Below are 27,065 nucleotides of genomic sequence, written 5' to 3'. Positions count from 1 at the left end.
TCTCAGCTTCCCTCAGCTAGGAAAGGAGGGGGACAGATTGAGGGACCAGTTCCCCACAGCTCTGCTGTGCTGCTAAATCTCTCTGTCTCCTTGCTTTCTTTACACATTAGCTCTTGTCTGAGGTGGAGATCACAACCAGGTCACCTGTAGTGCTTGTCACATCATTAAAAACTTTTCTTTCCCCTCCTCTTCTGATTTAGTTGCAAATTCTGAACAAAGGAGGGCACTTTCAGATGGAAATGCTCCAATACTCCCTCCACCTGCAGAGGGTAACCCCATCTCCTTTGCCATTTGCAATCAGTCACACCAAAGCCCTGCAGAGGAAGAGCTGAAGGTGTGCTGTGCAGGAGGGTGCAGGTACAGGAGCATCCTTCTGTCTCTCACTTCGGTGAATGGGAACTTGCCTCTTTTTATGGACCCATTTGCAGGTGCTAACAGTATTAGCATAGCCCCAGCAGGAGATTTCATCAGGAACAATAGTAATAGGATGAGGACTAATGGGTTCAAACTGAAAAGAGTGGAGATTTAGGTCAGAAAAAACTCTGCTGTGAGGGTGGTGAGGCACTGGCACAGGTTGCTCAGGGAAGCTGTGGATGCCATTCCCTGGCAGTGTTCAAGGCCAGGCAGGATGGGGCACTGAGCAGCCTGGTCTAGTGGAAGGTGTCCCTGCCCATGGCAGAAGGGTTAGAAGTAGATGATCTTCCAGGGCCCTTCCAGCCCAAACCATTTCATGATTCTATTCTATGATTTGTCATCTCCAAGAGTACTAAATGTTTTAAAGATTGGTGAAAAATAATGGTCTTGAGGAAGATATTTGGTATGTAATTAACATGGATTTCACAATAATTAATTAAACTTCAGCTAAAGGATAAGCTAAAAGCCTAAGTTAAAGGTAAAGGGACTTAGTTGTATGCTTCATTCCCACCAGGAGTGTGAGAATCCCTGAAAACCACATTGGAAAATAAGGGAGGAATATTCCTCCCCCGCACATGTACTTAGCTTTGATATGTGTGTGGGCCTCCCAAAAGAAAGAAGGGTGGAATTGCAGTAGGATTTGGCACTGGGAAATGCAAGCTGCAAATTCAAGTGTTGATTATTCCCAAGGACCCAAGCTGAAGGGATGCTCATGACAGGCAGTGGTGACACAGGTTTGACTGTGGGTCATCCATGAAACAAAGGTTCAGGTCTGAATTACAAACTTTGCCCCTAACAACAGGGGAAGAGGAGAGCCAATTTCACCCCATTAACATTTATTTAATGAAAGATGGTAACCAGATAGGTGCACTTTCAAAAGTAGCTCAGGGCACCTTCTGGTTCACACACATTCCTCTACAAATCAGCTGCCAGAGCTGTGCTCAGTGGATCATAACTGGACATGTCACAGGGATTTCTAAAAGCCTTATGCCTGGAAAGGGACAACTGTGAGATGCAAGTGAAAAGTCTGGCTGTAGAACTGTCAAAAAGACCCCATACAATAAAGCTTTAAGAATGAATCCTGCAGGATGGTATACATTTATATCAGGTTGTAAAACATTAACCCTACAGAGGGTTATAGGAGGCAGTGACAGGCAAAAGCTGAGAGATGCATCTTGTTGAAATCTCTGATTGAAGCAGAAACTCAGGTTAGTTTCAGATGCCAGCTGAAAAGAGAACTGGAAGTAAGAAACAGACACTTGTGCTAGGTTCTTCATTAAACAGGCCTAGCTTCTAAGTTTGGGCTTATTTTTATCACACCTGTAGGTCTTTTTGCTTTCAGATCTTTTCAGTGAGTATATTCTGACATAGACACAATGCAGTCTGATGTTATAAACATTAGGATGGTGCCAAACCAATTTACAGCATATGAGAAGCTTTGTTATTATATAAAAAAGAACCTATGAATATCTGGAAGGTAGAAAAACAGTATTATTATAACCTTGCAAAAATGATGTACAGCCTTATCTTTGACATTTTTGGAGGATTGTTTGTATCTAGACAGAAGACAGCTGTTTCTGAAGGAAATTTACTTCTGAAGGATGATGGAGAATTGTAACTGAACTTGCTTTGCTGCTTGTGGGAGTTCCTAGAACACGGGAATATGAAGCAGTTCCCAAAGACTGAAACTCTGACAGCTGTAAAATTATTGCTTTTGAGAGTAACCAGGATAAGGCAATGAGAAGCCTATCTGTGCCATCTTGTTTCTCTACTACCCACCTGTTTTCATGCCTTTCATATATTCCTGAGAAAGCAAGGCTGAGAAATTGTCCTAGAAAGAGTGCATTGTAATAGGACATAGCTTTTGCCCATTCTAGCACTTGGAAATTTTGTTTTGATTTATTATGTGTGGTTTGGCAAATCTGCTTTTGCAAGCTGCAGGCAATTGTCTGTAGAAACCATGCTCCAAACACAACGAGCACAGAGGCCTCTGATGGGCTCCTCAGAGACCACCATGAACAGAGCCAGTAAAAGAGAGTGCCAAAGGAAACATTTGTATTGCAGTCCAGCAGGAACCAGACCTTGGTTTTATCAGTTTCCTCCGTCTTCCGTGATGGGAACCTCTAAATGTGCTCATCATTAAGTCAGGGTAAACACACTCTGTATCCCCACTCCAGAAAACACAGACCCTGCACTGGCAGATCTGCAGTCCTGGACTCTCAGCATCCTTGGCACATGGCTCATCCTCTTCTCCAGGGGAAAGGAAAGCTCATGCCAGCTGCACAGTAGCCCATTCTGCACACACCAGAGCAGTGCCCAGGAGGGCAGTGCATTGGTGCCTCTCACACTGACATCACAGGGGGCTGGAAATCACCACCTGATGAACTCTGCTCTGCTCATGCACAGCAGGTACTCATGGCCCTACAACCATCCTCACTCCTGGCACCGTTTCTGCTTGCCCATTGAGGCTGGACCAGTGGAGGCAGCAGCCCTGGGTGGGCAGTCAGGAAACCTATGCAATGTTTTTTGATTTTCTGCCTCTCTGGGAACTTTTGGAGAGTGCATGAGCAGAGCACACATGCACCAGTGAGCCAGGCATGAGCACACCCCATGTACCCGCATTAGCAATGATGTGGATGGATAGTTTTTCCCAAGCTCCAGCCAGCCCCAGAGAGCAGGACCTGCCATGGAGCAGCATATTTATGGAAGGGTAAAATTCCTCTCTCTGCAGGTCAAGGCCCATGCAACATTCAAATCCCACTGAAGTGTATCCTGATCAAAGACCTGGGAAAGCATTTCAGCTCACTGTGGGAGATAGACTGAGAAAAGCCATGCACCAAGTCTCATGCTGAGATGCCCACAGGTGATGATGATGACCCAGGAATCCCTCCTTGATCCTAGCAGGTTCCAGGGTGATTATTCCTGTGGGTAAGGTTGCCCATGTGTATATGATGGAATGGGGCCTTTGGCTGGTGCCACTTAGCAGAGTTTTTCTCACAGACTTTACTAGGATTTTACTCCTAAATCTCCTTAATGATCCCAATATACTCCCACATTCTGTTTTTCAGGGCTAAGCAGAGAAAAAACGAAGAGGCAAGGAAGACACAAATGCAGGAGGCTCAGCAAGGTACTTCAGGCACTGGACTACAATCCTAGGTAGCAGCAATGACTTTTTCTGCTCCTGTATTTGCTATTCTCATAGTTAAAGATTTTGGTTGTACTTTTTAGTTAAGAAATTACTGGATTTTCTACAGAGCCACCAGCTGATCTGAGTCTCAGCAGTCCCTGTGAAGTGCATTAAACCTTAGGTCACCCTTAGCATTGCAAGTCATTGGAAGTGTCTGGGTGCCTGATGTTACCAGTGGTTCTGAACACAGAGCTGAGTGGCAAAACCAAGAAGAGAGGTTGTGCTCAAAGTGTGCATCAGCCTGCACTGGAGTGCTTATCCACACCATTACCACTACACAACAGCAGGATCATTGCAGGCAAAAGGTCTTTGTGACAAGCCCAAAAGAAAAAGAGGCACTTGCAGGCAGACCTACGAGCCTTCTGAAAATTTGGGAGAATGCCACAGAGGTGCTGTCTGAATCACACAGGTGCTGAGCTGTCTTGTGCAGAAAGTCCCTGTGTGAGAATCAGCTTACCTGTGGGAGAGGAGCTGCTGCCAAGAGGACGCAGTCTCCGAGCAGGGTGCCCTGAGAGCTTTGGAGCCCGCGGGAGGAAGATGCTCACACGCCCCCGGCAATCTGTCACCCCCGGGCTCAGCCTGCTGCGAACGAGCGCCAGCACCACGCACATTTAATTAACCTTTCCACAAGTTGTAACATGAGCCATCCCTGCTCGCCACGAGATTTATTTTCAGCGCTGCACGATGGCAATAGAAAATAGACCCTGCAATTCAACAGGAAAGGGAGCAAATATGGGCAACGCAGTTCTGTTAGGGAAGTTGGTTTAGCGCAATGCAGCGCTCTGATTTTTTTACAGCCTCCTCCAGCAAATTCATCCTGTTTCTCATACATCAAGGCTCCTGGAAAGTGCTTGTGTCATATTAATTTCTCCTTAGCACACGTGTGAAATGCAGCCAGGGCCCGTGAAGCAGAACTGCAGCGTCAGAGATTCACAGATGTTTCTCCTGCACCATATGGCGCGTTCCCCACCGTTCCCCGCAGAGCTCCTTGCGCTGAAAGTCAATGTTTTCCCCACACATGGGGAAAGCAAATGGAGTGGCTGTAAAAGGAAAAAAGGGAGAAAAAAACCACCAACAAATCAGAGAAAACTGGTCTGAAACCCTAAAGAGAGTAAGTAGACCTGGCTAACATTGGGCATATCAGTGTAAAAAGCTGGGTGCACACTCTTCAGCTTTCAGGGTGAATTTAAAGCACAGATTAGGAGTACATTAGATGATATACTAAATTGTATCCCAGCCACATACTGTTGTCAGCTTGAACTCCAGCATTCAGGCACTTAACCACAGAGAGCTCTGGAGAAATGGCTTTTTATAACTGTGTTTTGTCAGAAGTATGGAATATTGTCAGCACAGCTTGCAAATATCATTACTGGGAAACGCAGAGTATTTCTACAGCATCTTTCATTTAAAGTCACCCAGTACACCTTTCATTTCAACCCACCCAGTGCAGTAAGGATGAATACATTTGAAGTTGTAAAAAAAAAAAAAAAAAAAAAGCAATAAAATAGAAAACAAATTAATTAATGTAAGGTTTTTTAAGTCATCAGCTTTTGTGACCCTACTGTTTGCCAATCATATAGACATGTTCAAAAAGATTTTCTAAGACAGCAATATCAATAAGACATCTATGGTAAATCCTGTTTGACCTTTCTGGGGGCAATGTACCCAGCTCCAGCTGGGCAGGCCTTCCCCAAGAGACAAAATCCAGCCTTGTTTGCCCATTGCTTTGGGCCACGCTCTAACAGCTTTCCATAAATGTATTCCTGCTGCTAGAAATAGCCCCCTAGGGCAGGGTGCGAAGAGCATCAGCTCCAGCCAGAGCTGCAAGCTGAGTGCAAAAAGCAGCTCACACCATTTCCTCCAGCTCCTGGGTTTTCCTTTGAGAATGTGCCATCCACAAACTGATCTAATCACGAATCAGCCCAGACTCGCTGAAGCAGAGAAATTTGGCTGGGAGCAGAAGACACGGGCCCATCTGAATGTCTGTGGAGCTGTGACTGTGCCATATGACACAGAACTGTGATGTGGGATTTTTTGGGGGAGGTGGTAAAGCCCTTCAGGCCCCAAGGAGCTTTGGACCTGATGACATCAGAGATGCTTCATACATTTCCTAAAAATATGGCAAAATAACAATTAAGGAAAAAGCTCCTAATTGAAAGCTGCACCTGTACACAGTAAAAGATCATATACATGGTTCTCCAGCCCATGCAAATACAAAATCCACTGAGATTCACTGCACATATAGACTCTGATCACCAGACCCTTCATGTGTGGGCATACTTTTTTACACAGGACATCACACAGACTTCAGAGGGACAAGTCATGCAGGTTTGAGACAGTGTCCCATGGCTGCTGGGGTGAACAAGTAAAAGGCAGCAAATAACATTTTGAGGCCAACTTTCGGGCATCACATGCTGAATTGAAATGCCTGAACCATCCCATCTCACATTTCCACTGCTGTCAGCCTCCAGGCTCCACAGCAGAGCCAGCAGAGTGGCTCTGGTGCAAAAGCAGAGCCATGGCCAAGCCCCCAGGCCCCCCACGCACACACCATCGGAGGGAACTGGTACCAGGCTCTGCTGTGTAAACAACCAGGGCAGAGGAGAAGGAGGTGCTGGTGGGGTTAAATATCTGCTCTCTTTTACGAGACCACCTACAAAATGTTGCAAAGACCCTGCAACAAAAATAATCTGCCACGATTCCAGTGTTAGGCAAAATATAAACAATTTAAGTGCTCTGTTAAAGAGAACATCTGGGGAGTTGCGAGCTGCACAGATGTTTTCACAAGTTGTTTTTTAAGGAAAAGTAACCCTGCTAAGTTTTCTGCCTCTTCCATCTTGTCTTTCTTGACTGTGTTTATCAAGCCAAGATATAAACACATTAAAAAACCTTTAGAGGGCCATCTCATGCTGTATTATTAATTTGGAATTGACTGAGGGTTGACAGCTGGCTTCGGTTTGACCCCTGGTTCTTTTAAAGTCACTCCACACAAATTATTAACCAGTTTGTGTGTTGGTTGGATTTTACATGCATAAATATATACACACACAGACACACACATATATATATGTATGAAGCAGTTTGCTAGAAACTACCATCAAACTTAGCACCAGGATCACACAGGCTGGCCTGGGCAGCCAGGAGAGTGGTCACAGTTTTGGGAGTCCTTAAGGAAGGCAGGTATTGGATAGAAGAATCTCTAGGTGAGGAAGGTACAAGGAGTATACTGCTTAAGGCAGTTTTTGTTTTAGCATCAAGCTCCTGCAGAATGGAAAGACATTTGGCTTCTCAGACGAAAAAAAATACAATTTGAATTTTTAGAAAATAATTTGCTTTTTCTTAATTTTGTAAAAAACCCCAAACAACCGATTGTGATTGAAATATAAAAAGTAAATTAGGAAGGCTAATTGGAGGAGCAAATTTACTTAGTCTTTAAAATACATGAGGAAATAAATTTGCCCACTGGGTCATTAGGAAGCAGAGCAATTCTACAAAGCAGTATTCTTACAGCAGAATAGGTATTTGATCCCTTTAAATGCTGGTCTTTTCCAGAGAGGGGGCTGGAGATTCCTACTGCACTCAGCTAGTAAAAATAAAGCACCAGAAGAACCTGAGGTGTTGAAAGAGGAGATGCTGAAGCAAACCAACAAGCTCAGTTCTGTTCATCACTGTGCCCAGATGGTAAATACCAACAGGACCTGAGTGAAGAGCTGGAAACCTCACAAAGCCCTGCCCTTCACTAAACCCAGTCTGTGTCTTGGAGGACTGGCAAGCAGTGGAGGCTGTGCCCATGTCTTCAAGCCAGCCCATACCTCAGCTGGGGAAAGTCTGGGCTCTGCCTCAGACCTGCTTATCTGGTTGGGTGCAGCTGGGTCTGTTGCTGGAATACCAAGATTTTCCACTCTGGTCACTGAGCCAGCAGCTGGGCAGCCAGGGATGGTGGAAAAGCTGCTCACAGACAGCATAGGGTCTCAGAGCTGTGGTCTCATTGGCCCCACCATCTCACCAGCAGACAGGGAAAACAGGGACTGACTCTTGCCAAGCCAGAGGTGTACTCAAGACCTCAGGGTTGGTGGCTGTATTGGGCAACAGGGACATGGTCACATCCATGGAATAATGGGACCCCAAACAAATGTGAAAATGCCTGGCAGTGATACTGGCCAGACTGAGAGATGGGAAAAGCAAGAAAGGTTAAAAAACCACAAATGTGAAAAGCATTTGAGATGCTTTAAGGTATTTCAGTACTGGTGATGCAAAAGTGCTACTAGAAACATTATCAAGAGGTTCTTATGTTTTGTTCAATGGGGATTTATATTATAGAATCATAGAATCCTGAGTTAAAAGGGATGAATAAGGATCACTGAGCCCAACCCCTGGCTCTGCACAGCCAAGAGTCATATCAAGTGCCTGAGAGGATTGCCCAAATGCTTTTTGAACTGCCAGGCTGGTGCTGTGACCACTGCCCTGGGGGGCCCTTTCTAGTGCTCAACTGCTCTCTGAGAGAAGAACCTTTCCCTGATATCCAACCCAAACCTCTCCTGATACACTGTCATGCCATCCTCTAAGGTCTTCTCCCTGGTCACCAGAATTTTCTGTTTTTTTCCTTTTATAGTACTCCTTCAAGAAACAAAGAGTGGCCAGGCCATCACTGTTGTATCTGTCTGGTGAAATCAGGTAGTGTGGAGGAAAAAGGAAAGGAGTGCAGGATTATGAACAGTGTAACTTGAAAAAATTCAACAAATAAACTTGCAATAAGCACGACTGCAGCTAACTGTTCACTACATTATCTGTCTGCTCTTCCTTGGCTGAGAGCTTTCTAGGATATCAGCTTGGTGAGAATTTTTACCTGTCCCTGGGGAAGGGAGAAGCCTCTGCTGAGTAGCCAACTTAAAAAAATCTGATTTTGTGCCTGTGCTGGATACTGAGTAATTTGGCACAGTAAAGTGGTAGCTCTGGAGAATCAAGGCATTTAAATAAGCATATTAATAAATAAATAATAATATTTTATATACACTGTGTAAAAAGAATATTTTTACAGCACTGGCCTGCCTTTACATGTGACCAGAATGTACCCTTTGCAGCTTGGGTTCTGTTACTCTCTAAATGAGGTAGCAACAGCCTTTAGGCCATTAGCATGTGCTCTGCTATAAGATGGATCTCAAGGAACCTCTAAAGCCTGAGTATTTCTCTCCTGCTTTTCTTCTGTCTCAAAACCCCACTGCAATCACAATGAATTGGAGCTTGCAGGACACTCCTTAGCTCTGCATCCTGGCCTAATGACAAAGGGATTTGCCCATCTGTACCAGCCTTCTGACATTTTAAAAAGTCACTCCTCCCAAAGGAGCAAGCAAGAATCAATTCAATTTGCAACCTGAAAAGAAGAATATCCTTTTCTCTCCAATTTAGTATAGGAAGAAAATATTGAATTCTGCCTTGCTGACTGTAGTAGGAAAAGAACAATCTCAATTTCTCTCTTTCCTTTGTTATTTTATTCTGAGGTGGGTTAGGCAGTTTTGCATTTACCCGGTGCTAAAAAAAATAGGATCATAGGCTAAACCAGCAAGATTTTTTGATGGTGGTGAAGATCATTAATCCCCAGAGACATCAGGAGCAGCAGGACCTTTGGCTGGCGGAGACCTGTGGCCCTCCTGGCTGTTTCAGACCATATGCCTCACTGTCTCCCAAGATGCATGTTTGAGTAAACCCCCAAAAACTCCAATACAAATTTAAAGAAATCCACACAATTTGGTCAGGTTTCATCAGGCACCTTGGACTTGTTCTGTGAATTTTCAAACAAGTCACTGAAAGGCCCAGATCACCCTGTGAGCAGGGTCCTTTGCATGTTTTATGTGGCTGGGTTTGCTTTCATTCCTCTTTTCTGTCAGCCTTGTGTACAGAGGTCAGGTCTTAGCATCACTGGCCATGGACAGTTACATTCATTTTGTAGAAACTGGATGGGTTCAGTTCAGTTTAGCTGTGCACCAGGGAAGGGATGGGGAATTTCACTGAAAAAAAATCTCACTGAATTGAGTTCTGAGATCTTGAATCTGGCAATTGAGGGACAGACCTACCCCAGTACATCCCATGGAATGATAGATTTTCCACCTGAGGGATCACTGTGTTCTTGGTCTGGGCCACATGCTATAATGATGGGTGATGATTTCTTCCTTCTTTCCCCCCAGATTTAGGGTGTCTCCATCCAGCCTGTGAATTTCTGTGTCCCAGGCGCCTGTGGGAAGATGCTGAGAAATGTATTTCTCTCTTTAAATTGCAACCTTGTACAGAAAGGTACTGTGCAATTGTTTGTGCCATGCTGAGTACAAAAAGGGCCCAGAGCTGAGGGCTGGTGCTGGGGGCTGCTGCCACCATGGGAGTGGCAGCAAACAATAGCCTTTGTCTGCTAACAGCAGCTCGTGATGGGGCAAGCAGCTCGGCTCCTTGTCTCACTTGCATTTTAGGGATGCACTGCAAGAGAGATGCTTTTAAGGAGAGTAGGGAGGACAAAATAACTTGGTGATTCAATAACTCAAGTGATTCAAAATTCTCAGTATTGCTCCCTCATTCTACTTTTTAATGGTGTGAGTTAGCTGGTGGGAAAACCTGATTCCCACTAGAGCTCTCAGCTTATTGCTTTCAGGCAGCTCTGTCCTTCACCTCCCAAAAAGTAGGTGCCTCTTCTAGCCTGGAGCATGCCCATGGAGCAGTCTGTAGCTTGGCTCAAGGTGAATTCTTCAGGTAGCTTTGCCAGTGCAGCAGGCTCTCAGGCCACCAGCTCTGGATGTGTTAGAATGTTTGTGGAAGGTGAGAGAAGCTTTGTTAAAAATCCTCTTTAAAATTCATTTGCACTCCCAAATCTATGAGAAATCATGGCTCAGACCTCGGGGAAGCTGCATGATGGGTGAGATGGGAGGCAATAACTAACAGAGGAGAAAGGTGACATTTGCACTAATATCCTACGGGTGCTATTGAGGGCAATGCTGGAGCCCGCTGGTAGCACAGAGACCTGATTTGCATAATAATCTGTGTGCTCTACACTTCCACCAGAATCATTTATTGCTTAATTGGATGTAGTAAAATGGAAGTATCAGCATGGCACATCGTTAGTCTTCCAGCCACTTACTCCCCGTGGTGCCAGTCACAGCCCCCACTGTCCTGCAAGGAGAAAATTCCAGTGCAGGGGATTCAAGCCAATTAATTCAGAATGACTGGGGTTCACTGCAAGAGGGTAAACAAGACAGCAATCTGAATCTCTGCTCAAAACTCATCCCTGGCACCAGATTTGATTAATCCTCTCCTTTTTATATAGCTTGTGCTTGCACTTTGCTTCTTCTATACCCCTCGTGGGGCTAAATAGATGGTCACTAGAAAATATAGAATAGTTTCTCTAACAAGCTTCTTGCCAGCTCTTTCCACTCTCTTTTCATGAGTACCAGGAGACAGCTTTCCTCATAAGTAGACCTCCTAAAGCTAGGAGTCACTTCAGATCCTGGTTGTCCCCAATACTTTCTCTACAACCTAAGAAATCCTTTAAGCCCATCTCTAACCCATGGATGGTGCAATGTTTCACCATCTAATAAAGATCCATGAAATCTACAAAAGGGAGCTGCTGGAGATGTATAACTTTGAGGTCAGTCCAGCCCTAGATGGAGGGAAAGCTTGCAATCTGTTTCTCCAAACGGAAAGTAATCCATGCTATTGTTTTTTTGGATTCATCTTTCTTTTTAAAACACAACCACAAAACTTCATGTGAATTTGAACCTAATCCTCAAAAGCCCTGGTGTTTGCACAGCTGAGCAGAGACCCCAGTGAAGATTAGTGGCATGTTTCAGGCAGATGACAAGCACTGACCAGGAGCTTGTCTCATCTGTGAAAACCACCTGCTCCTTTGAGGTTCCCCTGCCTGCTGTGAGAAGAGGGGTAGGCAGCAACTCCAACTTGAAAAGCACAATTCAGGAAAGCTTTTTCGTGCTCTCAAGGCTGATTTTCACATGTGTTGTGTATTACAAAGGATATGAGTTTGGTGTTTTCTTGTTCCTGATATAAAGAGAAATTTTTATGTATTATTTTTATTGGACTCAGCGGATCCCCAGTTTTCAGCCAGGGTCCTGTTGTGTCAGTCACAGAACAAGACAGGGCTCAAGAGCTTATTGTGGCCACAAGAGGAATGAATTAAGGATACCACTTTGATTTCAGCATGGGTTTTAATGCTCTGCTAAGGAGCTCAGTTAAGATTTGTAGCTGGGAAAACCTTACACATGAGGCTTAACCCAGCTAGAAGGAGAGGTAGTCTGATGCAGTCCAGAACTGTTTTCCATGACATTTTCAGAAGGTGCCATGCCAAAGAAAAGCAGCAACTTCAGGCAGAGCCTGACAAGCAGCTCTGGGGCAAAGATGGGCCAAAAGAGCCAAGTCAGAGCTCTTAGATTATTAAAACCATCTTTTGCTGCTGTAACGTCAGAAACCATCCTGCTCCCAGGAGCTTGGGTGCTTTGCATGCTCACTGGCCCATGGGCTTTGGGGTTTAGGGGGCTGTGGGGGCTGTGCTGCTGGGACAGCAGGGCTTGCCCACAGGGACTGTGAGAAATAAAGAAGTGGGATAACTCCGTTGTTTGAGCTGAGAGAGGAGGGAACACTCCCTAATGCTCACAAAAAAAGATAAAAATTTCAGCTGCTCTTTCAGTGATGAGCACATGCTGTTTCCTCCAGCAGGAAATGCCTGCAAAGTGCTTGAGAGGGCAGGTGACTGTCGAGGCTGCCAAACAGGACCAGGGGTTTAGGGAACCTGTTTGGAAGGCACCTTCTTCTTTCCCATGTACCGTTTCTTGCTTTTATTTTGGAGGTTCAGAGAGTTTAGTCCCTGGCTGTTACTGCTGTGATCTGTGATCAGCTGCTGCATCTCCAGTCTCCTGAGAAAGGATTCCTAATGAAGATGGGAGCCCCGGGGCTACAATGTGAAACAGAGACCGCTGGAGCACAGCAGAGTAGATAAGATCAATAGGAAATGCAGATTTGCAACATGTTGGAAATATGACAGATTCCACACACACCCTGGGGAAAAGATTTTTAAATATTTTAAAGGAGTGGCAGAAAGACTACATCTCATATAAATATATATATATTCATATATGTAGGTAGGCATGCACACAAGAAGGAATCTGCCACCTCACCTCTAAAATATTTGCTGAGGATTGTGGAATTCTTTACTGGGTTGGTCCAACTAAATAAACTCTGTTTTATTGCAGAAGACTTAGTGGTACTGACCCACCCCAAAAGAAGCCAGGATAAGGAGTGGGAAACAGTTCACAGCAGAGCACTGCTGGAGAACCCTCCACAGCCAGCACGGCAGCTCTCTGCAGGGCTGCATCCCAGCTCCATCCCTGGCCAGCTGCAGCTGCTGTGGCTCCCAGGGGCTCTTGGATCAGCCAGAGAAGAGTGACAGGGTCTTCCCTGTCACTTTTACTTCCCTAGCATATTATGGAGCACTTGGCAAATCAGAAGTTGTAGGGTGAAATAGCAAAGTATGAATAAGATGTGAGGAGCAAGTTTTATCAGCCAGGATAAATGATTGCTGAAAGCATTCACTGAAGGATGCCATAAAGCTGCCACCTGTAAAATTCAAATCAGTAAATCTTCTAAATAATCCCTAAAATTCAGTCACACATTACTCAAGCTGGTGGAGTAAAAACTGAAGTGAAAATCCTGTTTTACAGAAATGGACTGACATTGGGATAGTCTCTCCTGAGCTGTTAGATCTTAAGTCTGATGCTGTAATGTACCAGAACCAACATGAGGAGTGATTCAGGTATTGGCCTCTTACCACCTGGTATATCAGCCTCTGTGTTAGAGGTGCAAGGAACACCACTGCTTGATCCACTTGAAATGTATTTAAAGTCATGTTCACACATTTTGTCACTCCTGCAGTGAGTGCATTCCTGCTGGTAGGGAAGCTGCAAATGCTGACTGTGAGAAATAACTGTTACCCATAAATGCCTCGTTGGAAAGGTGTCCCCTCCTCACCAGAGCCCCAAAGGAGGTTCTCTAAACTCCCACCCGACTGCAGCTCCAGGCCATTGCCATGTGCCAGTTTGGAGACACTCCTCTGGAAAACCAGTTTCAGGGAATGTCACTGTCATTGATTTTGACACACTGATATTAGAGCCTGCCTCTACAGAAGTGCTGTGGAGATGGGTGGAGCAAATGACTTTGCATCTTTCCCTGATGTGAACTGCAGATAACCTGGCACATCCCAAGGCAGGTGACCACCTTCCCACCCCCTCGCTGAGTGGGTACTCCTGTGGTGACACACCCCACATTGCTGGGGTCAGAGTGTTAGCCTGGACACCCCGTGGGAAGGATATGAACTGTGCATCACAGCCTGCAAGGAGAGGCTGGAGCAGCTCAGCTCTGTCAGGAGTCCAGCCCCCTTCAGTGTTTGGTTTGGGGTTGGAAAAGTTGGTTCTGCAATTAACAGCTGCTGACGCAATTGTCATGATTATATTAGTACTAGCAAAGGAACTAATGACTTGTCCTGTAAGGCACACAGGCAGCTCCAGCCCGGGGAGAAGGGCTGGCTCCCTGCTCCCGGAACCGAAACCAGCATTCCCGGCAGTGCGGGCTCCCCTCCGGCTCCCAGCCCGCCGCTCTTGGCAAGCTCCACACGTGTCTGTCACATCCCCTAGCAGGAGCTGCGGGGATGTGTCCTGCAGCCCTGCAGGCTGAGTACTAACTGCATCAGACAGCGCATTTGTAGCTAAAAATACCCTGAGCAATGTGCCTGAGAAAGGAGCCTGCTCTCCCTGGCTGGCAGCCAGGTGACTGCGCCTCCATCGCCACAGCTCAAGCTGTCGAGTGCAGCCCTTATGTAAAACCATTTCAAATATCAGATAACGTGGCCAGCAGAGTTTAAACTGTATGGGCATGGTTTTTCTCCTATATAGGTAATAATTACAATGCATGGCACTTGGGCAGAACTTTCTATCCTGGAATTTCAAAGCAGCTCAATTCCTAACACAGCTGCAAGAGAAGCAAGACCAGGAATATACTCTCTCAGTTAATAATTAACGAGTTTAGAGCACACCATATATAGAGGTAAAAATAACATTTTAAGAATATAATACATGATAATACAGGTAGAAACAATCTTATTCCCTGCTGAGCCAAGATCCAACATTAGAGCAAGTATGAGGCTGCCTCCTACAATCCCACTGTTTCCCACCTCTCCGAAGCAATGGAACCATAGCTGCATAAACACCTAAGAAGAATTAGGGAAAATTTGCTAATTATATCACCTTTCAGGCACAGAGAAAGAGAATGCTTTTTACCTGTTTTTTTTTTGTTTTTTTTTTTAATCTGCTTTTTACCTGAAAGCCACCTCCAGTGAGTCCCATTGGCTGCTCTCCTCTGTTCTTCCATGCCTGTTTGGCCCAGCAGGGGTGGGCAGTGCTGGGGCAAGAGAGAGCAGCCCTAGAAAGCTGGATGGCCCAAGCTCCTTTGAGACTTTCTGACTCTCAGAAGATGTGTGAAGGCGAAGAAGGCAGGACAGGCTGTACTGCCAGTGCAGTGCTGCCAGCTCTCATCATGAGTTGTATCCCATTTTCCTCCAAGCTCTGTTTTCCCCAAGGAGTGGGTTATCCAAATCTATCCTCACCTGTAGAAACAGCAGCACAGATCCAACTCACCCTGAAAAATAAGAAGCAAGGAAACCACACATTCCTGCTAGCTCCAGCACCAGAAAGGCAATTGAAAGCACAGCTTGCTGCGTGATTTTCAAGCTGGTATTGTTTTAAATACATGGCATTGGCAGCCCAGCTTTCACTACCAAGATGAGAACAGATTTAATGTACAAATGGATTCGCAGATGCACTGAAACTATTTTTCTTTATCCTGACCTCAGTCCCTATGCAGATATAAATCCCCAGCTGTGAATCTATGGTACTTAATGTTCTTCCTTAATTGGGCTGGGGCTTATCTTCTTCTGCAGGAACAGCAGCATCCAGGATGCAGTGGTTTGCATTTGTCTCAAGAAAAATTACCAGTACGGGAAGCAGTGAGCTGAGGGACTGGGCAAGTGTACTCTTGGTGGAGTGAGTTAATATTTGATGGACAGGTGATGGAGTAGGCTAATATTTGAACATCTGGAGATTTAACTTCAAACACCCGCTGGGATTTGAGCCTGCTCTGATCTGTTATGGCCGATTGCCACGTCAAAGGATTTCTACACAGCTAAGCAGACTCCAGCCAAGCTGCCAGCCTCTCTAGCCATCCCCACTTGGCTTGCAGAGGGCAGCATGTACCTGGTGACCTCACAGTCCTGTCCCAAACCCCAGGAGAATGTCCCAGGGCTGTGACAGAAAATGTGCAAATGAATTGCCTCCAGCATGTGAGAAAGGGGCAGATCCAGCAATGCTGGGAATGAGGTGGGGGGGCCTGGAAGTTCTGCTTCAGTGCCCTGTTTCTAAAGTATTGGGTTTCTCTGTTGGAGAAGAAAGTTTGAAATAACAGTTCATATGCATCCTCCAAGGAAAGAATTAGCAGAGCTACATGGGGAAGCCTGCAAAGTACTAGGCAGTGTTGCTCAGAGCAGAAAGGATTTTGGGATGGCAATACTTGATTTTTTTTCTCATTGTATTTTGAGGAAAAAAGAATTGCTATTATATAAAGATTTATAGGTGTACAGTGTTTCTCCCTGAATTTGCATTTGTTTGATCTATATTTCTTGGCTCCACCACAAAGCCAATCTAGTTTATTCCACTTTCTGCACTCCATCTCTCTAGCTTTGATGAGCTTCAGTCAGAATTAGCAACCAAAGCCCCAGCTCACAGATATCTGCTTTCTCAGTCCAAATGATCATAAAAACAGGGACATGCCTTCCAGGCTTTAGCCTCTTCTGGCCAATCTGTACTAGGAGAGCATGCCAGCTCACCAGCTCCTTACTCCTTGTATGGAGAGAGCCCCAGGACGTGCAGAGGTTTACTGGAGGGACCTCTAGAGCACCTTTCAGCAGGGGGCAATGATGGAAAAGAGTTCATTAAAAAACACAGTAATGGGGGGCAGTTTGCACTGGGGTGAAAAGGATGGGGTTGGGTTTTTTTGTTTTTATGGTGATGCTGCTCTTAAATGTTGCTTACTTAGAGAGCAGCATATGACCCATGTGTACCTTGTCACATCCAATAGATCTCATGTGAAAAGCTGAAAGCTCTCAATAGCATCTGGGCCCCAGGGACCATCACAAGGCTGAGCTGCGTGAATTTTAAATGACCAAGAGCAAAGCTCACAATTCCTCTGGCAGAGTCAGAGCTCTGCCAAGAGTGTGGGGCTGCCACAACCCTGCCTTTCTCTTTCAGCACCCACAGGACCAGACCTTCCCAATATAACTCTCAATGTTCCAGCAACTCCAGAGAAACTACAATAGTTTAAACCAACACTGTGTCTGGCCCTTTGTCTTAAATCTCCCACCCAGACTTGATTTTACAGACTGGCTGGGTCATGACAGAGTCCTCATCTATCATGTCAGGTTACTTCCCTCCTATCCTAAATCAAACAAGCCAAACTGAGGGAAGCTCCTTTGTGGAAGGCCTTCTCAGCTGTTCTTCCCTCTTCGCTCCCTAATTGATCGTTAATGTACGTAAATGATTTAACCAAATAGAGGCTAGAGTTTCCTGCAGGAAGGGAAGTTTGTTGGAGGAGGGGACAATCCACTGATGGATTTACCTATATCAGATTCTGGGTAAATATTTATTCTCCTTTCCCTTTTGTGCACCCTTCTCAGCCACAGGAACAACGACACATTCTTGCCAGCCACAGGGCAGCAGGGAAATATTATTGCTCTCATTTTGCAAGTACAGAAGTAGGGCAAAGGTGACTCAATCTCAATCTCAGGAAAGCCAGTGGTGTTTTTACCACTGGTTCTGGGGGACTTTGAACAGGGCAGCTGGAGTGAGCAGCTGGAGTAAACAGCCAGAGCCAGCCTGGCGGTGGGCAGGAGCTGCAGAGCTGCATCACCAGGCATCCCAGGGAGTGCCACCATCCTCCCTCAGAGGGCTCCACCAGCACTCACCTGGGTCGAGGTTCCTCTCTGGAGACTGACTATAGCCCTCTGAGTTACCTTGTGGAGGTGCTGGGAACTTTCATTAATTCCCATTTGCAAAGAGGATTTAGAGTGCTGCCTACAATGAATTCTTTGTAGCAAGAGCTGTGGAGTTTAGCGAGGTGAAGAGGGCAGAACACTCCCAAGCCTTATTTTTTTCTGGCCTTTTTTTCTGGCTATTTTTGCAAGAGGAGAAAACTAATGTTGGATTTTATTGCAGCACAACAGACTGCAGCCACCCTTGTTTCCCGGAATAGTAATAGTCATAATGCATTACGTTAGGTTAGTCAGTAGTTTTTGCTAATCCACAAGACATGCACTGTTGACCTCTGAAGTAATTTTGGATCATGCTCAAGCCAAATAAAGGCAGATTTGTGGTTGCAGGTGAGAGATCCTCTGAAAAACCATAAATGTAACCACAATGTCCTCTGGTTTGATCTGAACTCAGCCTGGCCTTCATCAGTTTTTCTGGCACTAGTCCAGAAGCGAGACAGATTAATGATTTAAAAGTATTACACTATGATATGATGTAACTCAGCACAGAGTGGTGGTTTTGGGAAGAGAGCTTGCAGTAAGTACCCAAGGTAACAAACTGTGGACCTCCCCTCTTGGGTGGCATCTTGCTTCTTGGAGGATGTTACAGGCTTGACTGGGATAATTCATGAATGTGTCCAGTGATTACAGGGGCAAAGGAATGTGCCCTTCTACAGGGCAGAAAATGCCCATGTGTGAAGTGTTATACCTCATCTTCTGCCTCCTGCATGGGCAGAAAAATGGTTTGTGTCTTTGGTGGATGATAAAAATGTTAAGTGAGAGAGAGGTGAGCCTGTGAGGGTGGTAGCTGTGCCCATGCCTGTGCCATGACATGGGATGCTGCATACCCAGAGAGCTGCTTGGAGCTCAGGCACCAATGACCCCATGGCCTGGGCTCTGTGCAGTGTCTTCTGTCATCTCACCAGCCACTGCTCTTTGGGCTCATTTGATATATATACCAGGAGCCCACTTACCCACACCATAATCCCTCCTCTGAGTAAGGTCTGAACCCCTGTGTTAATCCTGAACCTAGAGAGAAAATATTCCTCAGCCTGTTATGACTACAGGTCTGCCTGAGCTCCAATAAATCATGGAGGCTCCAGTGGAGTAACACAAAGCATGAGGGAGTGCTGGGTGGGTAAATGTATATAAAAGGCAGTCCTGATCTTCCTTTAGCAGCTATTAATTGTGGCCAGTGATGGGAATGGGAAACAGCAGTCATTCTGGGATACTGCTGTTTGCAACTCAGTCAGGGGCAGGCTGAAACCTGGAGACAGACAGGATACGCTGTGCAGTGGACTGGGGAGATACATGAAGCTTAAAAACAACCTCCCCTTGAAATGATGGGTTAATGCTTTGCCAGTTTAAGCATTTGGTCTATGAAGTGACATCGGTATGGTGAGGCACAAGCCCCATCATTGTACAGGAGATTCACAGGGAGAGAACCCAGGGGCACATCAGTAAATGGTGCCAGCTCTGAGGGGAGGAGATTGGCACCAGCAGAGCAGCACCTCACTACCTCCACTTGAAGAGGCATTTGTGCTGAACAGCAGTCACAGGGACTGTGTTAGGAGAAGCAGAGTTCCTGGCACTGCAGCTGGGGCAAGTTGTCTGGAGTGGAGCAGGGTGCTGAGCTGAGGGGGCTGTTGGGTAAGGCAGCAGGGAGGCAGCAAGGCTGCTCTGCAGCTGATTGTTCAAACAAAAAGCTTGGGAAATCTCAGGAAAGATCTTTTTCTATTTATTAAACAGCTTGCAAAGAGGCTTAGTCAGTGCTTCTATAGCAACTTGACACCAGCAGCACTGTGACTGTAATTATTAATAGGGAAGGAGAGGTGAGCAGTGTGGTGGGTTTGAAAAGGCCTTGTACAAAACTGCTTTCCAATCAGTGGTCAAACCATAGTTGCATCATTTAAACAACAGCTGCAGGTATATTTCCTTCCTCAACCAATAATTTTATTCTCAATGTGGTCTAAGCAGAAGAATCTCCACTGCTCAGTGGGGAAAAAACCAGGAGCAGAGGTACAGGCTGTCCTGAGGTCTGGGTGGCAGCTCCTTGCTGTGCCATGGTGCCTTCTTGGCACACTGCCTCCCTCCACCGGGGTCACTGTGCTCTGAAACAGAGCTCTGCAGTGGCAGCTCCAAAACCCTGGTGGTAGCCTGTGATTACTTTTCCTGACATTCATTCAGGCTAGCCTCAGAGGCTCATCTGGCCACTTTTGTACTGAAAAATTTGTTATCAGTTCAAGATAACTTGGTACTTTTTCTGGCATGGAGGAATTGGCTCTCCTCCTCTGCTCACTAAATTTTCACACTGGTGCCATTTGGTGTGACTCCACTGTGGCTGGAGTGGTTCTACTGCCTCTGGACCTCCTTCATGACCATTTCTGCATTTGCACAGCCTGGGACACCAGAACTGAGTCAGTTGCTTGGGAGAACTTGGAGCCTGAAACGCCCTGAGGTCTCCTAGCAGATTTATGCTTAAAATATCTCTGGGCTAAGAAGGTGTTAGACCCTCTCAGAAGTGCTTTCTCTCCCATCTGCTTTTCCACATAAAAACTAGAGGTGCCAAAATCTGCTGAGAGGACTGTAGAGGAAGAGCCAGGAAAGATGCTTGCAGCCATTCCTCAGGCTCCAGCACAGACGATGTTTCACAGATGTGAAGTCTCGAGTACGGTCATAAACATTTTAAGACACACCTGCCAGATAGTTCTGGAGTTTTCTAGTGAGAGCAAACCTTCTGTAAATACCAAGGGAAAAAGCATCAGGAAGATTCTCATTTTATGGGTGGAACCAGCAAATTTTCTTTCTCTCTCTGTGATGAGAACAGACAGTCGTCTCCACCCTCTCTAACAAACTCACCAGCATTCATTTAGTTATGCAAAGCATGAATTACAAGAATATAGAAAGGTATGTTTCTGTCACACACGTGCTCTTTTTTTCAACATCTCTTCCTATCACTCAAGCAGGAGTTAAAACAGATTTCCATGCCCTAATTTCTCTGCCTTTAAGTCTCATTAGGGCACCCATGTGTTCTGTGAGTTGTGCTGGGTTTGCCTTACACTCTGTGGTAAGGCTGCCAGCATGAGAGGCTCAGCCCAGTGTCCCCCACCCCACACACAGACACACTTCTCATTCATTCCTACACAGAGCAGTGAGGGGGCTGCCAACAGGCCATGGGATGGCTCCCATCTCCTTGCAGTGCCAGCAGCCCCATCCCAGCAAGGCTCCCACATGCCCCTGTGCAAGTCCCTCTCTAATGGTTGCACCCTGGTGCCTCACTTCCCTGGAGCTGTACACTGAGCTGTGTGAGCATGTGGGTCCAGTGACCCAGGTTGTAAGGAGGAGAGGTCTGCTTCTCACAGCTCATCCCCTGGCACAGCTCTCCTTGCCTTAATGTGGTGGAGAGAGGGCTCCTTCCCCCTGCATAACCCCCAAAAGCTCAGTCCACCTGTGTTTAAGCACAGCACAGTAACCATCACACTCAGGTGTTACAGGGTGGCTGCAGGGAATAGGACTCCTAAATCTTCCTGGGGTTTTGTTTGCTCATCCATGAAATAGAGACAGTCCCTGCCAGGAGCATCCTCCTGGAGCCCTCCCCCTGGGCAAGCTCACAGCCCCTCTGTGGGGATTTAATGTCACTGAGGTCTTCTGACAGCTACGTGCCTTTCTTTGTAATACCAGCAGAAAAGCCCAGAGGTGCTTTAACCACAGCTGAAGTGGCTTGCAACCTGCTAGACAGAGAAATGGGAAAATATAATGTATAATGGGAAAATGCAAGGTTTGCTGCAGTACAGCAGTGCCAGGTAATTAAAAATAGTTTGGTGCAGCTACATCAGTTATGGGAGTAAATTAAAAACCTTTTATCTCCCTAACCTATGCACTCCCTAGTTTTAATGTAGCTATACAGGGAACTGAGTGGTGCTGCTGATACAATTTTTCTCCATAAAGGAAGAGGTTTGGACTATACTAGAAGGGCAATCTGGATTTTATTTATGTAGGATGGAGCTGTATATTCACTGGGATAGACCAACAAGTCCCTTTCACCACGGACAAGCCCTAAAACTCCTGGCTCTCACATTGCAAAACTGAATAGTCTTAACATATATCCTCTCCCTTCTCATGTGTAAGGCCATACTGCCAGGAGGAGGATGAGGAAAAAAGGGGTTGTGAACCATTTCCAGCACCAAGCACCCAGTTTGAGGCTAAAGACTTTCCCTTCTACATTAGAGGGTTAGTTTGTTCAACCTTTGACAGTGTCCTGGCAAGAACTTAGTGCTGTGTTCTCCAAGTGGTGCCCTGCAGGGAGGCTTAGAGCCTTGGCTGTCAGCCTGACCTGCTGCAGTCCTGCCAGCTGTGCCCATTCCCAGTGGGGCTTGGGGACCCAAAACGTGAGTGCCCAGCTGCTCCTCACCTCATTCTGGGCGAGAGGAGCCAGCCCAGGAGCTGCTGCCTGGATGCCCTGGGCCAAGGGGGGCAGAGTGCTTAAGGGAAACTTATCTGCCCTGCTGGAGGAGCCCAAAGTGGCTCTGCACTCCTCTGGACAGCATTCCCCTGTGCCATCTCCCACCAATCCACTGGTCTCGTGCAGGGAGCAGCCCCCACAGCAGCCCTGCTCTGACAAGGAAGCAGTGTCTAGACACAGATTAGGCAAACAGCTAAAGCACAAGAACAGACACTGCAAAAATCAAAAGGGAAAAAGAGCTCCCCAGCTCTGTCCACCGCTGATTCCTGTGAGATTTGGAGCAAGGAACTTCTTTAGGTCTTTGTCTTCCTCACCTGTCTAGTATGGGATAATATTTCCCTTTCTGGCAAGGTTATGCTCAGAGTTAATTAGCATTTGAAAAGTGCTTTGAAATGGAAGATGCATTTGGAAAACCAAAGTATTATTACTGTGGCTGAGTGAGTGGCTCTCAGGATAGGGAAGCATTTCACTTCTTTTTCCCCGTGGATGGAATAGCCTGGATAATACTGGGATTTCTTCAGATTTATTAATTATCCAAGTATCTAGTATGTATCAGGTATCTAAAACAGAACTCAGTTTGGATATTTATTCCATTGAATACTGGATTGCAGATTCATGAAATCCAAGCTATGCTGTTCAGACAAATAAATCACAAGACACTGGGACTCTTCCCCTCCTGGCACCAGCACTCAAGGACGGGCATTTAAAATGTGTTTTCCATGACTCCTCACACAGGATTGCAGCATGTACTCCAGGTTTGCCAGTAAAACAAGCTCTGGCAAGAGTCTTCATCAAGCAAAGTGTGGGTCCTGAAACATGTACATGTGAAAAAAAAAAAAATCAGATTAATGAGCTTTTTTTGCTCAGGCCATGATTCTGCAGGATACTTTAAAGTATCCATTTGTCTCATGATTAATCCTAGTGAAATGAGTGGAACTGCTTCTGGGCAGAATCAGTCAGATGCTTAAATACTCTGATGAATAGAGTTTCCAATTATTATTTCATCATCTCACGTGCTCTTGTCTTGTATTTTAAAGACTTCCTGTGTATTGTCTTCCCCTGTGCTCCAACATGAATTGAGTCTAGACTGGAAAAACACCACCTCTGCTATCCATGAAGAACATATTTGTCTATAAAAAAGTGTGTCATCATTGCAAGAAACCTTCAGTAACTTTAAAAAAAAGGAAGAAAATGTAAAGGGACACGTTTACAAAACCTTACTGTGCTGAGTTGTGGGGTTGGCAGTTCTAAGTTTAATGTCACTCATCAACTTCTGCTGAAATTACCTGTCCACCTATGCAGCTGTGGCACCACATTCTGAAAATGAACTCCAAAAGAGAGTGGATTTGGCTTTCTTTTGGAAGCAGAGTCAAGTTCCTGTGTAGACAGGGTCTGGGATAAATACAAACTCATTCTGAGCCCAGGTCATTTTGATTTTGTGGAGTTGAGTGGTACTACCCCAAATGACTCCTGCATGTAAAAAAGGCAAATTGTGCATATTTTATATGAATAAAGATGTGATGCCAGTATCTAGCAGTTCTCCCTTGGAGAGAAGAGTCCTGGTTAAATCAATCTACTAGTCCAGACCCAGGAGTTTCTTTTCTTTGGCTGAGCCACAGAAAATCAGTCACTAGACAGTCTTCACGGGATCAACAAGCTCCACCTCAGTTAAGAGACACATTGAACATGGGATCATCAGGAGATATTTAGACTGGTTTATCTAACTGCAATTTCACTGCAGGCTACCTCAGTGGCTGGGTGTGTCTTTTTGAGCCTTGGGACAGGGTCCCCCCATAACCAGCCTGGGTGAATGCACACACTTTGAGCCCCCAGCCCCAGTCTGTACAACCTGCACTGGTGCAGAGCTGCAAAGCAGAGGCCAGCAGGAGGATTTGTCAGGGCTCTGGACAGGTTAGTGTGGTGGTCTGCAGGGTCACTACCCCAGATTTCTGTCCCTGAGAAGGTTGCAAAGGGCCCTTCAAAGGCAAGCCCAGAGGTAAGGCTGCACAGCCAAGGGAAGGTGGAAGCCATGGGCACAGTGCCATGGCTACCTGCAGCAGCTGCCATGCTCATGGGTTAGACCATGGCACAGGCTATGGGACAGTCCTGAGCTGGCTGAGCTACTTGTCCTAAAGCAAGGGATGTCCATGGGCATTCACCACAGAACAATGCACAAGATGGTAAGTCCAACTTGGGATGCTCATGTTGTCAGCCCCTAAGCTTTTGTCTATCTTCATCTTCTTTCCCCACTAATTCTCTTCTGAAGGATTTCCAGGGAGTTAGCACAGCTGTCTGCTGAACTGCATCTAGACTGGTGGCAGGAGAGACACTCCTGGTCCTGCATGAGTAGGAGCAAATGCCCTCACCTGTCTGCAGCAGAGCAAGGAGGTCTACAGGGCAAAAATCAATGTTACCTGCTGTGAATTGTAGCCTGGAAGATGCCCAGGCTGGCAGTGGCCAGCTCCTGTGTTGGCCCTGCTGTGGGAAAGCATCTGCACCATCCCAAATCTGCTAGTACAGCAGCTAGTACAGCACAGGCACACCACAAGGTTCTCATCTCAAATATCATCAATGAACCCCTCTATTTTATTTTTCTTTCTGTTGTCTGATGTTGCACCTGAGCCCCTGTGAAATGTCCTCTCTGCCTAACCACACTGCAGGGCTGAGCTGGATGGAAAGTGATGTGAACATCAAAGAAATATGAATGGCTCCCTGAGACAGCTCCATCCCTGCTTAACCCAGCCTCTCACCTTAGGGACACATGCCTCCCACCTCATCCTCAAAGGCAAAGATAGGCAGTCCCAGTGTCAATCCATTGCTCCTCCATTCCTCATGGTTTGGGCTGTGCGTGCCAGGGTGTGTTTTCTTCCCTCTCCTTACAAACCTGCTTCCACTAGCAGTGACAGGAGCACAAGTCTGTGCAGCCCATGGAAGATCCAGCTGCTCACTGTTAATGTTTAATGACAGCACTGCAAGCTGAGGATATCCTCAGACTCTATTTCAGCTGCTCAGGCTTCATACAGACTGTTTGCAGCAAACACTGTAAATCTACAGGACAAGTTGCTGAGGGATATTGGTCCAGATTTAGGGGAGACTTACAGAAAACTTGGTGTGATTTAGGGCTTCCACAGGCTTTTCTGCATCCAGACCCATTATTTTTCACATATGCAAAACTGACTGTCTCTTGCTGTGGAGGCTGTGCAGTAATAAATGTGCCTGCAAAGTCCACAGCAAAGGGTCGGTGCCAAATGGGACAAACGCCTTCCCTGTCTCTCTCAGAGAGGCTGCTGCTCTGTCAGCACAGTCCTGCACAAAGAGCAGTGTCAGATGGTTTCCTACAGTAAATTAATGCACCTTCATTATGTTAGGCCAACTGATATCAGCAGAGAATTCACACAGCTAATTTTTAACCTTCTCCAATTTCTGTTTGGCTCATGAAACAATTTCCTGCTCTGGTCCCTCTGACAGTCCCCTGGTTCTCCTCCAAGCATCTATCCAGTGGAGAGACAAAGTTAGACATGAAGTATAGGAAGGTCAAAGCTTAAGATCATCTAATGATCCTAAATGCTTCTTCTTACATGCCCAGGCAGGAGGAACACTGGGTCAGAATGGCTCAGCCAGAAATTTGGACCCTTAGACCAAACTGCTTTCATTCTCAATTTGAGTCTAGAGGTATTACAGCTCATGAAAAACATGATGTCTTCACTCTCTACTCCCACCTTAACCAAGGACTGATCCAAGAGGCACATATTTTCTGTGGATATCATTGGCAACTCACATCCAATAAAGACAATTGTAATTGAGAACCACTGTGTGGAAATTCTTTAGACCATTGGCAAGTACATATGCAAGTATTTGGCTATAATTGCCTTGCTGCTCAATGACAACCTTGAAAGACTTTGAAAAGGTTGTTGCTTTGACTTCACCAAGAAGGTGATCTTAGGAAATTCTGTGTGCACACATTGGTGGGTTTGCCAAAGGGAATAACTAGGTTTGCCAGCTGTGGATGTGCATACTGTGAAGGGCTGGACCAGCACCTTCCAGGTGAAGGGACAAAATATAAAATAGGCTGTCTGGGCCAAAAAGACAAGTTTGGAGTCTTTCCTTCTTTCTACTTTTCCTCCCCAAAATCATGAAGATTATTAAATATGTGCTAAGGTCTATTCCATCCCCAGGTGGGGACGGGGCTGCACAGTGACAATCTGAGTATGACAGGAGAATATCAGGGCAGGGACAAACCCCACCCTGGCAGGCTGTCTGCAACTGCAAGTGCTCCTGGCCCCATGCTGCTCAGAGAACCAGAACCTTTCTTGTGCTCCTCATCGCCACTAACAGGGACAGAGTAATCCTCCCCATATCCCCTGCCAGCCTACTTCCAGTGATGGGAAAAGAGTGTTCCTATCTTTTCCCAGCACTGGAAGCACCATGTGTAGAGCTGCACATGTCCAAAACCATGCTGCACTATCACAGAATCAAATTGTGACTGGAGATTGCTTGCCCTGCTGGCTCTGGGACATAAAGAGGTGGCCTCATCCTGGCTTTCTAAGGAGAACAGGCAGCAAGCTGCAAAGGTGGATTTCTACCTGGAGACCAACACTTCAAAAGCCTGAGATTCTTTGGACAGAATTTATAGGATCGAATCTGTACCTAGTGATGATTTCAGGTTACAGCTAGGGAGAGATGAGAAATCACAGTGGAGAAGGCAGGAACTGGCAGGGGCTGGGCAGTGTGAGGCTGGCACTGTGGGACAGCTCCCATGGATGATGGTCTAGAACTTATTTTGGCCCCAAATTAATGTGTTGGTCTCTGCTGAAGATAAAGAAAATGTGCCCAAAATGTGCTGCTACTCCTAGCCTTCTTTTTCCTTCCCTCAATCCTGTCTG

The 27,065-nt window shown here is 46.0% G+C and overlaps 1 protein-coding gene across 4 annotated transcripts; it reads right to left on the bottom strand.

The window, feature by feature from the left end:
- Positions 1 to 4,251: 4,251 nt before the first annotated feature.
- LOC130250938 (uncharacterized) lies at positions 4,252 to 15,666 on the bottom strand. Of its 4 annotated transcripts, XR_008840068.1 has the most exons (4): positions 15,490 to 15,651; positions 14,962 to 15,280; positions 9,673 to 12,545; positions 4,252 to 4,641 (listed from the first exon to the last, which is right to left on the bottom strand). XR_008840068.1 is itself a non-coding variant. In XM_056487134.1 (2 exons), exons 1-2 carry the CDS (start codon positions 14,554 to 14,556, stop codon positions 4,602 to 4,604), a joined length of 945 nt encoding a protein of 314 aa, XP_056343109.1. In that variant the 5' UTR covers positions 14,557 to 14,950; the 3' UTR covers positions 4,252 to 4,601. The 4 variants fall into 4 exon arrangements, 1 of the variants encoding a protein (XP_056343109.1); XR_008840069.1 differs by lacking the exon at positions 9,673 to 12,545 and having other exon boundaries at positions 14,962 to 15,248; positions 15,490 to 15,666; XR_008840067.1 differs by lacking the exon at positions 9,673 to 12,545 and having other exon boundaries at positions 15,490 to 15,664.
- Positions 15,667 to 27,065: the final 11,399 nt, after the last annotated feature.

Source organism: Oenanthe melanoleuca, chromosome 3 (genome assembly GCF_029582105.1).
Source record: "Oenanthe melanoleuca isolate GR-GAL-2019-014 chromosome 3, OMel1.0, whole genome shotgun sequence".
Classification (NCBI taxonomy): domain Eukaryota; kingdom Metazoa; phylum Chordata; class Aves; order Passeriformes; family Muscicapidae; genus Oenanthe; species Oenanthe melanoleuca.
The sequence above is the reverse complement of the archived record's forward strand: the minus strand, read 5'-3'. Positions and strand labels throughout refer to the sequence as shown.